Source organism: Diabrotica virgifera, chromosome 4 (genome assembly GCF_917563875.1).
Source record: "Diabrotica virgifera virgifera chromosome 4, PGI_DIABVI_V3a".
Classification (NCBI taxonomy): domain Eukaryota; kingdom Metazoa; phylum Arthropoda; class Insecta; order Coleoptera; family Chrysomelidae; genus Diabrotica; species Diabrotica virgifera.
This window is the reverse complement of record NC_065446.1, coordinates 91,467,738-91,480,467: the sequence shown is the minus strand read 5'-3', so window position 1 is coordinate 91,480,467 and position 12,730 is coordinate 91,467,738. Positions and strand designations below refer to the sequence as shown.

General features: G+C 37.4%; 1 protein-coding gene across 1 annotated transcript; it reads left to right on the top strand.

Moving 5' to 3' along the window:
- Nucleotides 1-6,578: 6,578 nt before the first annotated feature.
- LOC114327229 (uncharacterized) lies at nt 6,579-12,176 on the top strand. The gene is made up of 2 exons (XM_050649261.1): nt 6,579-7,068; nt 11,941-12,176. The coding sequence occupies exons 1-2, from the start codon at nt 6,579-6,581 to the stop codon at nt 12,174-12,176; spliced, it is 726 nt and encodes a 241-aa protein (XP_050505218.1).
- The last annotated feature ends 554 nt before the right edge of the window (nt 12,177-12,730 follow it).

Here is a 12,730-nt window from a genome sequence, read left to right as displayed (position 1 = left end):
CAAAACATTACCGAACCTCCTTCAAAAACAACACGTTTTCGTCGAACACAAGCAGCTTATTGTTCCCCACGTCTTATGTATGTTTTGATTTGACCATCTGAGTCATAAAGAACCATCCTGGACTCATCACTAAACAAATCATTTTTCCAATCTCCTATCGTCCAATGCTCGTAGTCTCTAGCAAACTGAAGTCGGCGTTGTCGATGTGCTGCTGTTAACAAAGGTCCTCTTGCTGGACAGCGAGCCCTTAGACCAAATTCCCTCAACCCTCTTCTCACGGTAGAAGTGCTTAATGTCCACCCGTGAGCATTTTGAAAACGGTTTTGGATTGCTCTAGCCGCAACGAACAGATTTTGAAAAGAAATGCGTTGTAAAGAACACTCTTCTCTGGCCTTCGTTCGTCAGATCCAGTCTCTACGAATCATTGGTATGTTTTTTGGAACATCATAAAACGACTGATTCCAAGCTGCCTGGCCACTTCTCTTTGGCTCATTCCATTATAAATCAAATTAACAGGTTGAACAGATCTAGCAGATCTCTCAGCCATAGTTTTAAATTACACAAGTTCACTCTTTGAACAACTGTACTCTAATGAAAGATTTTTGAAAAACAAAACAGCCATATTCCAAGAAAAATAAGGTACAAACAACACGTGCGTTATTCGAAATCGTACAACTAATATAAATTCTGCAAACTTATTACCTTAATTGACTCGTCGCACCGTTTTTCGGTGCCTAAAAGTGTTTCTGCATTGTGGGAGTTTAGTTACAATAGAATTAATTGTATAAACTTAAAATTATTGAAAAATTGCTATAAAATTCTAGGTGGGTTTTTTTTAATGACGCGCAGTGTATTTAACAATAAATACTCATGCGCCAACTGAGGAAAAGTCGGATGAAGAAAAAGAAGGTCTAGAAATGATAAAGGTATTAATAGGAGATTTTAATGCAAAGATAAGTAAGGAAAGGGAATATATGCCAACCGTTAGAAACCACACTTTACATGAAGGGTCAAACAACAACGGAACTCGCCTGATTTACACACACCGAAACTTATATGGAATCACCTGATATATCTTATTATTTCGTACGAATTTAAAAAAACGAACACACGAAGTCAAACAATATTTATTTTAAAGCAATTTAATAACAAATACATAACAATTAAATAAAACAATAAAGTATTTAACAAACAAATTGAAATTAGTTGTTTTAAAGTCAACAGCATAAACAAATTCAATGTAAAACGAATACTGATTTTATTTATTTTATTTTTATTATTTTTTGGTAGTCATTGTTATCACCTCTAGTCCTTATGCAAGCTTCAGTTTGCGTGGGCACTCTCCTAATCAAATTATCGACATTTTGTTGTGGTAGGTTGCTCCATCTTTCAAGAGCAGCTTGTACTAGCCGTGAGGTGTTTTGTGGATTATCCTGGCGAGCTCTAATGTTTCTTTTAAGCATATCCCACAAATTCTCTATAGGGTTAAGCTCGGGTGAGCAAGCAGGCCACTCCAAACAAGGGATACCTTCTGCTTCAATGATGTCTCTAGTCACTCTAATGGTATGTGGAGGTCCATTATCATGCAACAAAATTAAATTTTATCCTTTGCACCTCTCCAGAGCCTAACTACAGGTTATCAATATACCTGTGAGCAGTTAAAGTTGATTGGATGAAAATTAAAGGAGTTTTTTTACGGATCACAATTCCTCTCCAGAACATTACACTTCCTCTTGTATATTTGTGAACAGATCTTACAGTTTTCGTTCTTGCTTGTCTTCCTCGACCTCTAAGTACACGATTTCGTGGGTCATCTGATTTTACACAAATCCTGACTTTTTCTGAAAATAGCACATTTTGTCAATTCCCAATGTTCCAGTTTTGGTGGTGAAGACACCAATTTAGGAGATCAATCTTGTGCTGCCCGGATAACTCGAGAACCCATAATTGTCTCCTGCTGCATACTTCTTGGCAGGAGCCAAGAACTCTTCTTCTTATCGTTTCAACTGAAAGAGTTACACCAGTAGCTTCCAAAAGCTGCCTTTGGAGTTGCAGGTGAAAAATGGTTGGGTGTTTTCCAGCTGAATGGACAATTAAACGATCGTGGCGAGCCGTTATTACTTTTTGGCGACTTTCCTTGCTTTATTTTTGAGCTTTCCTAGTCCTGTTACCAACCATAGGTTTTGGAGAGAACGCCCTGTGTTACGTCTAGCTCTACAACTATGTCCCTCTGAGAACATTACTTGCTCCACAAGACCAATAATCTTTCCCCGTCGTAAGTTCTATAACCCCATATGACGCATATTTTCGTTTTTGGACGCAAAAGTTAATTTATTTATGTTCGTTCAATTTGAAACTCGAGCAAATAACCTATTCGCGGTGTGCAAGTACTTGGAAGGGAAACGAGAAACGACCGTGCGCGAGTCGCGGAGAAATATTGCAACTATCTTAAATAATTCATATTGTCAATTGAAATTGTCAAATTGTCGTATATTTCATACCTTCTGTCATTGAAGCAGAAAAATTATATATTGCTCCACAATATTAATATGATATGCAATTATTATATAAAGGTAAATTTCATTAATTGTATTTTGAAGTGCAGTACTGCATTTTAATAACTAATTTTATTTACTACATACAATTGTTCACGTTTTCATAACATAACCTGAATCTTATTTTTTCTTCTTACTGTTTTTTTGGACTATGACCTTGACAATTATCCAGTAACCAGGACTAATATAATTGGCCAATATAATTAAAAGTGCGAATAAAAGTACAGAGCGTAGAAATAGGGGTCGCTTTGCCGAACTTGCACGGTCCCAACACTGTACTATCTGATTGTCTTATAGATTTGTTTATTTTTAATAAAAACCTTTATTGTTCGCAACAATAACAAGTTTTTTTCAAAAGAAATAAATATTAAAAGACTAAGTTTCGGCTGTATTTTCGTTATTGCAACGAAATTGAAAATGGTTATTCATTTTTGATTTACATTTACTCTGTGTGGAGTATGAAGGGAACCAGTCTCGTTGGAACTTTACCGCGCTGAGCAGATGGGACGTGAATTGTAAATTGTAGAATTCCCTCATTTTCCTTAGTCTCAGCATCCGTATGGCTTGCAAATTGTAGAAGCCTCGGAGGTGTTACCAGAGAAGGTTCCCATTGTTTTCATTCTGGTGGGATATGCTGTATGCCGTTAGAGTGAAAACTTAGTCTTTTGCTAGCAGTTGCCGCTAGGGCATCTATGCCATTTCGTTCGTTGCAATTCGGGACTGCACGCTGGGGTTTGTTTTGGTTGGATCGGGGAGAGCAGCATATGTGCCTCCTGATGAGAGACTAATAAGTTTCGAAACCGGTAGAGGTGCTTGCAGCACTCTCTGATTGGACTGGAATATTGTTCGGCTGTATTTTCGTTTTGCAACGAAATTGAAAATGGTTATTCATTTTTAAATAAATATTACTTTGAAATACATGGTGATTCCATATAAGTTTGGGTGTGTCATCGAAAGGATAGCCAGGTTGAAGTGGAGATGGGCAGGACACATAGCCAGAATGACAGATGTGCGAAAGACAAAGAGGTAATTAGAATGGAGGCCACGAGAAGACAAGAGAAGCGTCGGTCGACCGCCTATAAGATGGACTGACGACTTAAGAAAGCTAAATAAAAACTGGATGAGAGCGGCGCAGGAAACGAGGGGAGGAGGCCTATGTTCAGCAGTGGACTTTTATTTCTTTATTTATTTACGGGTGAACTCATTTTTGAGGCTGGATGAAGATTGGGTGTGTGTACTTAGTCGCCCCAATGAACGTGGTAGTTGCCAGCACATGCTTTATGCGCAAATACAGTCGGAAAAATGAAAGAATACCCATGAACGATCACATCAATCACTTATTTTGTATTTGCTATCTTTTTCTATAACAAACGTTTGTTATTTATAGAAAAAGACAGCAAATACAAAATAAGTGATTGATGTGATCGTTCATGGGTATTCTTTCATTTTTCCGACTGTATATATACTTACGGGAACATGGAAGCCCTGATGAGAATACAGTAAATCAAATCACCATTTGGTGATCGACACTTCGCATGTCATTTCAGCCTCGCATTTCAGTATGTTCAATACGTGGGGCAGGTGGTATAGTTGAGCTTCTTAACAACTCTATTGGAGGCAGTGTAGTACCATATTGGAAGAGGTAGCATCCGAACTGATTGAGAGACAATAGCTTGAAAAAACAAGGTAGGACTGGTACAATGAGGAATGTGCACAAGCAACACAGAAAAAATCAAGCATATACAAGGCTCCAAAGACGAAGAACGAGACAAGAAAATAAAGAGTATAGGCAGCTAAGACGAGACGAAAAACGAATACTGAAAAGCAAGAAGAAGGAGCATACAGAAAACCAACTGATGGAACTAGAATGTATAACACACAATAATGGAAACGCGAAAATTCTACAAGGTTAACCAGAACAGAAAGGAATTCAAACCTAGATGATCAACAGATTTCAAACAGAACAGGAGAGATGAAAAAGGGTTACCATTACCACATAAGCAGACAATTTTGAGGAGGGACTAAATATAAGAAGTGAGATGAGGTTGCAAGAAGCAGAAATCCAGCTCGAATGCATGGAAGACGAAAGAGAAAAAGATAACATCGCAACAGAAGAAGAAAAGAAGTCATCAATGCAATACAAAAATTGAAAGGAAACCAATCTGGTGCAGATGGCATTCCTTCTGAGATTTTAAAACATGGCGCAAAAAATCCGACCTGTTGTATAAGTAGGCTAGTAGAACTGATTCGGAAGAAGGTAAAACTAAAAGAAGACTAGAACGTAGGTATAATTGTATCTATTCACGAGAAAGGAGATTAAATAATTTGTGATAACTACAGAGGAATCTTCCTAAACGTGACTTAAAAATATTGGTCTACATTCTTTACTATCGACTCACGAGATATTGTGAAAACGTAATAGCCAATATAACGGTGGCATGGTCATTGCAATGTTCAAAATAATTATTGAAGTTAGTATTACTTTCTAAACTCGTTTTTAAATTAGCAAGAATTGTAGTTGTAATTTGTCTTTTAATTTGAATTCTTGAAACAAATCATTGAATATTCTAAATAATAAAAATTATTTAACGACAAAAATACTCACTGGGTGATTTTAGATATTGTACATTTATGTTATCTTCCCCTATATTTTATCAATCAACGCTATAATCATATATTCCTTCAAATACAAGCTTTGGAAAAAACATGAGTATGGAATAATTGATACTCACCATTTGTTTGTGGGTTTTGGATGTGCTTATGACAGTGTAGATACACACGCACTATACAAAGCCATGGTAGAATTCAATATTCCATTACGAGTACACTCAGTGAAATTGGTGAAAGCGACCCTCTAAACCAGGGGTGGGCAAACTTTTTTTAGTAAGGGCCACAAAATGTTTTTGGTCTATTACCGAGGGCCGCAATATTTTTTACCTCAACATGTTCGACTTTTTACTAATTTTGTTTAGTCCTTTCTGGACTAGATATAATAAAAAATCGAAAAATGATTAACGTATTAATATATTTTTTATTCATGGCCATTAGCATAAAAACAATTAACAATATGTTTTTCAAAATTTTCTTGTAAAAAGCTGTCTTCTATCTGCAGACATATTATTTAAACGTAGAAAAAGTTCTTTCAACAATTTAAATTTAGACAAATGTACCAATACTACCGAAAAGTATTTTACAACAATATAATAAATTTGGGCTTTCTGCAGAAAAATATTAGTTTATTACATGGACAGGTATAACGATGGGTTTTCCCGTTTATCTTATAAGCCTAAGGAATTAAAATTCTTATGGTTTATTGAATTATTAGGGTTTTATAGCTCTGTATAGTATACAGTGTATACTTATAGAATTTTGCTTAAGACGGGAAGTAATACATGAAATTTAACTATAGTTTATCATAAGAAGCAAAATAAACAAAGATAAGGAACATATCTTTAAAATAAGCATTTTTACTAAAAATCCTAATAATAAGCAAAAAAAGCAAGAAAAAAAAGCAAAATGCTTATAATCCGGACTTTAGTTATAAGCTTTCATTCGACACCTCATTTGTCATTCTATCTGATCTAACGACGGAAGAGTTGTATTTGCAGACGGACAGACAGACATGGACAATTCAACGTTTTCACATTTTTTCAAAATAGGTGAAAACAATAAGTATATTTTGTACATACTCATGAAAGAGTTAAGTGCTCTCTCTTGTGTACCCACGGTATCCTTTTTCTTTATTGTTTGCGTCAAAATATTATACAAACTGTTAATACAACGTTAAAAGTAGATGTTGCTCTATAGTTGTACATACTCTATGTAATGACAGTATACAAGTCTAGTTATTGTAATGTCAAGAATTATAAAATATAATGTTAGTTATATTCAAGTAAAATGTTTTCCTATTGTCCTGTAATTCAACAAATTATAATCGTTGTTGGTCATTTAGTTAGCTCACCTAACTCAATTTTATAACAGGTTACGGGCCCAATTCACGTGAACTGTGAACAGGTGAAAAATATGGCGACCAGCAATAACGATTATAAAATTCAAGTCGATAAACTTGAGGGTCCTGAAGACTGGGCAAAATGGAAATGGCACGTTTCGATGTTATTACGAGCGTATGCACTTGAAGACATTGTGAACGGTACGTGTAAGTGTCCCGAGGTTGCTGAAAATTCAACTTCATTGGAAGTAGAGAAGCATCAACAATGGTTAAAAGACGATGCAAAAGCGGCAAGTTTGTTAGCAGGTACGCTAGGAAAAACTGTTGCCGAGCTCGTGTTGACATGTACTCACGCTAGTGAAATATGGGTCAAATTACGTGCGCGATTTGAACGTAGCAGCACGCAACGGTTAAACATGTTAATTGAAGCCTTTTTTAGAGTCCAACGTGATGAAAAAGAAGATATTAGCACACAGGTTGCGAAGTTGCAGAAACTGTTTGTAGATTTGAATGATGAATTGCTGAAGCATGATGAAAATGTTTTATCCGAAAGAATGTTAAATGGTCGGATCTTATCAACTTTGGGTAAGGACTTTGATAATTTCAAAGATTTGTGGGACACGATACCATCAAAGAATCAAACTTTGAATTTATTGATTGAGAAATTGTGTGCCATTGAATTACGTGACCAAAGTACCACAGAATCTTTTGCGTTTGTTGCACGCACTAGCCCGACAGAAAAATACAAACAGAGCCAAAGTACAACTACTACAAAGTCAAAGAAAAATGTACATCGTGCAAAAGAAAAATTTTCTTGTCACAGATGCAAGAAATTAGGCCATTGGGCGAGAGAGTGTCTATTGAAAAAATCTGCTGAGAATTTAGGCGAGAATAAAAGTAATGATGCTGTTTTTGTCTATTGTTTTAAGTGCCTCATCTAACAATTGTGTTGAAGCTGGGAAATGGTATTGTGACAGTGGAGCCACAAATCATATCACTACAGATAAGCAATATTTCTCATCTTATACAGAGTTTGCTGAACCCGAAAAGATATCACTTGGTAAGAAGGATGTGTGTATGCTAGCCTATTGACAAGGAACGGTAAAAATTCAAACGCATCTGAATAATAAATGGAAAGATGCTGAACTGAAAAATGTTTTTATGTTCCTGAAGCAAGCGCTCATTTGTTTTCTGTGAAAGCTGCTGCACAAAGAGGGTTCGTTACAGTACTCGATGATAAAGGTGTAAATATACATGATAAATGTAATATAATATGTATAATATGATAAATGTAATATAAATGTAATATAATGTAATGTGATAAATATACATGGGGTGTAATGCTAGTTCGCCTCCATGTGGTGCACCCTGGGTAACGCTAAATGAACTAGCAAAAATTTGGCGGCAGACGAACGAAAAACAAAAACAATATCCTGCCAACATCACAGATCACAAACAGAAATCTTATCTATACGTAAACATACGATGGGAACAAATAAAGGTTCGTCTCAGAACCAACTGACTAGAGATCTCGGACAGTGTATCCGAGTCTGTCACCTTAACATCGAGGGCATAAGCCAGGCAAAATGCCAAGTGTTGCAAAAAATCCTACACGATAACGACATTGACCTGGTTGCCATACAAGAGACCCATACTGAAGACAAAGTCCAGCTTGATTTAAGGGGAAAGATACCTGGCTACGATTTACTGGGAGCCACCTATGATAAACATTACGGCGTCGCAACCTACATTCGCTGCAATATAGAAAATGGTTTCCTACTTTCTGCTTCCAATGAAAATAATATACATGAAGTAGTCACCAAGATTGGAGATATTACCGTAGTTAACATATACAAACCTCCAGCCACTACATGGAACCCAGAAGTGCTAAAGACTCATCCACATCCTACTATATACATCGGCGACTTCAACAGCCACCACGAAATGTGGAAGTACACCACGAATGATGAAAATGGGGAGGCACTAGTAGAATGGTCCGAAGAGCAAAACACATATCTAGTTTTTGATGCCAAAGACAGAGGAACATTTAAATCAGCTGCATGGAGAAAAGAATATAACCCAGACCTATGTTTTGTCTCAAAAGATACCAATGACAGACCACTAACAACTGCGAGAAGTGTCCTTGCAGACTTCTCACATACTCAACATCGTCCGGTGCTTATCACCAGCGGAATATCAATTCCAATAATTAGATCATATCCTCGACCCAGGTGGAATCTTAGAAAAGCAAACTGGAAGAAGTTCTCTGAACAACTAGACCGGACCTTGAGCTGGGTCCCTCCAACCAGCAAACATTATGAGAGGTTTGTGGGCGCAGTAATAAGCACTGCCAAGAAAACCATCCCTAGGGGGTATCGCAAAGAATATGTGCCTGGATGGACTGAAACATGTGAAGACTTATACACGAAGTTTCTCGAAAGTGGTGACCGAGAAATAGCCGATGAGCTTTTACACAACATCGATACAGCTAGACGCCAAAAATGGATCAAGACTGTCGAAAACCTTGACTTCAAAAAATCAAGCCGGCAGGCATGGTCCTTGTTGCGGAAAATTGGAGGAGCTAACCAGCTGGAATCCAGAGAGTCTAAAATGTCTCCTAACAAGGTTGCCTCCCATATAGTATCTCTATCCAGAGCTCCACGAGATCGAACACATACTACCAAGGTGAAAAGAGACTTAAGGGCATTAAAACAAATGAACAGAACGAACTCCGAATATTCAGCAAGAATACTTATTTCTGAAATCACACATGCGCTGAAAGAAATGAAATCAGGTAAAGCACCTGGCTTTGATGGTATCCATCCAGAGTTCTTGATACACAGTGGTGCATACACGAAACAGTGGCTTGCAATGTTCTTTAATGATATACTTCAGTCAGGTAACATTCCTTTCTCACTTAAGCGAACAAAGATAATTGCAATTCCGAAACCGGGCAAATCAAACGATAAGCCAGAAAACTACCGCCCCATAGCTCTACTCAGCATGGTATATAAACTATTAGAAAAGCTTCTCCTCAACAGAATTAGTCACAGGATACTAGAAAATGTCCCCATTGAACAAGCTGGCTTCCGCCCTCATCGAAGCTCTACGGACCAAGTGCTGTCATTAACAACTTTTATGGAAGCTAGTTTTCAAAAGAAACAAAAGACAGCAACAGTATTTATAGATCTAACAGCAGCATATGATACTGTTTGGAGACAGGGATTAATATATAAACTGGCCCGCATTATCCCCTGCAGAAAGATAATTAACCTCATTGACAACATGCTGACCAACAGAGCCTTCCAGGTTATAATGGGAAAGGAGACGAGTAGACAGATGAAACTTAACAATGGTCTTCCACAGGGTTCTGTCTTTTTCCCTTTACTTTTCAGCCTCTATATTGCTGACATGCCTGAAACCGAATCTCGGAAGTTTGGATATGCTGACGACTGGACCCTTGCAACAAGCCACCAATCTTTAGAAACTACAGAAATCACTCTCACGAATGACTTATCCATCCTCAGCGAATACCTTAAGAAATGGAGACTACAGCCAAGTACTACAAAAACTGAAGTATCAGCTTTTCATCTAAACAACAAGTTGGCAAACAGAGAATTGCGAGTGTATTTTAATAACAAGCTGTTAAAATACAATAAATACCCGAAATACCTTGGGGTTACTCTAGACAGAACGCTCACATTCAGAGAACACCTGACGAAAACAGCAGCAAAATTGAAAACACGCAACAATATAATACAGAAACTCTGTGGCACTACATGGGGGTCCACAGCATCAACATTAAGATCCTCTGCTCTTGGCCTGATATATTCGGTGGCAGAATACTGTGCTCCAGTGTGGCTAAATAGCAGGCATACCCACCTGGTCGACACCCAACTAAACCGTACTATGCGTATGATAACAGGCACAATTAAGCCCACCCCTACAATGTGGCTACCTACCCTTAGTAATATAGCACCACCCAACCTACGCCGCGAACATGCATTGGTTAAAGAATATAACAAAATAATGGACAGTCGCCAGCTTCTAGTCCACAACGACATCCCCGATATTCTTGGAAACCGTCTCCGATCCAGGTTACCCCCTCTACAATCTGCTCAAGCGCTGCAGCAATCCAACTTTGACTTAAATACCCGATGGAGAGAAGATTGGGAAAGTACGACAGATCCGCATTACCATAGTCTACCGGACATCATAGGGACACCTGGCGAATTTGAACGTCCCCGTAAGATTTGGGCAGCCCTTAATCGAATTCGAACAAACTGTGGAAGATGCGCCGACTCCCTCCACAGATGGGGTAAACTCCCCTCGCCTTCTTGTGACTGCGGCGCTGCAAGACAGACGATCAGTCACATTGTTCAGGACTGCCCACGCAGAGCATACACAGGCGACCCTATAGACTTTGTAATGGCAACCGAAGGGTCAATCGAATATATAAAAAAATTGGACATCTGTTTGTGATGCATTGTATAATGCATAAATCTAAATATATTCTGTGATATACTTAAGCCATACGCTAAATAAAATAAAATACATGATAAAAATACTCTTGAATCTGTAATGACTGAGTACTTCAGTAATGGCCTGTATGCACTTGATGTACGTGTTATGAAACCGACCAATCCCATTCAAGCGAACTTAGTAGAGTCAACAGATATGTTACAAGTGTATCATGAAAGATTTGGTGATCAGCATAAGCAACACGTAAAGAAGGTCTTGAATAAAATGAATATAGACATTGATGGGTGAAAAGAAAGCTTTTGCGATGGATGTGCAATTAGAAAAATGCATAGATTGCCATTTAAAACTAAGATCAATCGGCCACAAGTCACTGGTGAGCAGATCCATGCAGATGTGAATGGACCCATGTCTATAGAATCACTGGGAAGAGCACGTTATTACGTATGTTTTAAAGGTGACTTTAGTAAGTTTCGGAAAGTTTTCATTATGAAACACAAAAGTGAGGTATGTACCTTCTTAGAAAAATTTTTAACTGAAGCAACCACAAATGGCCATGTAGTAAAGCAACTGAGATGTGATGGAGGGAGAGAGTTTGACAATAGAAAGGTATCTGAACTTCTTGCGAGTAGAGGTATAGAGCATTGTATCACTCCACCCTATACACCTCAGCAGAATGGTGTTGCTGAAAGGGAAAACCGTACCATTGTAGAGTGTGCTCGTTACATGTTAAACCCATGCAAGTTGTCCAACTAATTGTGGGCAGAAGCATGTAATACTGCAGTGTATCTTCTGAATCGCACAGGAAAATCATCAATTGAGAATAAAAGTCCCTATAAATTGTGGTATGGAAAGCCAGTTGGGAAACATTTAAGAATATTTGGCACTGAATGTTATGTCACGTAAACAAGTATTTACGCAGTAAATTTGATGACAAGGCGATACATGGTTATTTAGTTGGTTACGTGAATGACAGGGATGGTTTTAGAATATGGATTCCACCTGAAATAAGAATCGTATCGAGCCACGACGTACGATTTAAACCTGAGGTTACATGCAATTTACGAATTTTTGAAGTTAAAGCCGAATCAGTGAACCAGAATCAGTCGGAATGTTTTAGTGTACATGAGAACTCCGAAGAAGTTAAAACTGGTATGAATGAAATTGGGAAATCTGAGAATATGGAAATCTGAGAATATGGAAAGTGCAGAAAGTGCAAGTGAAAATCAAGAAGTGAATAGAGAAGAAAGAAGCGATGATGGTGTTCAAGAATCTAAGCGTTACAATATGCGTGTTAGAAAGAAACCAACATTGTTTGGCTTATCTACTTTTCACGTTGAGGGAGAGTGTTACAATATACAACGTTAAAAGTAGATGTTGCTGTATAGTTGTACATACTCTATGTAATGACAGTATAGAAGTCTATAGTTATTGTAATGTCAAGATTTATAAAATATAATGTCAGTTATATTCAAGTAAAATGTTTTCCTATTGTCCTGTAATTCAACAAATTATAATCGTTTTTGGTCATTTAGTTAGCTCACCTAACTCAATTTTATAACACAAACAAATATAATTTTCAATTTTTCTATAATTTAACTAGACTATGTAGACAGATAGATTTACACTTATATCCAATATAAATCGATATCTTTCAACTACTCATGCAAAGTAGGGAATTTAGCGTCAGGTTACAACTTTGCAAGTTCCGGGATTCGAATTATTCTCTACAAAATAAAATTGTTCA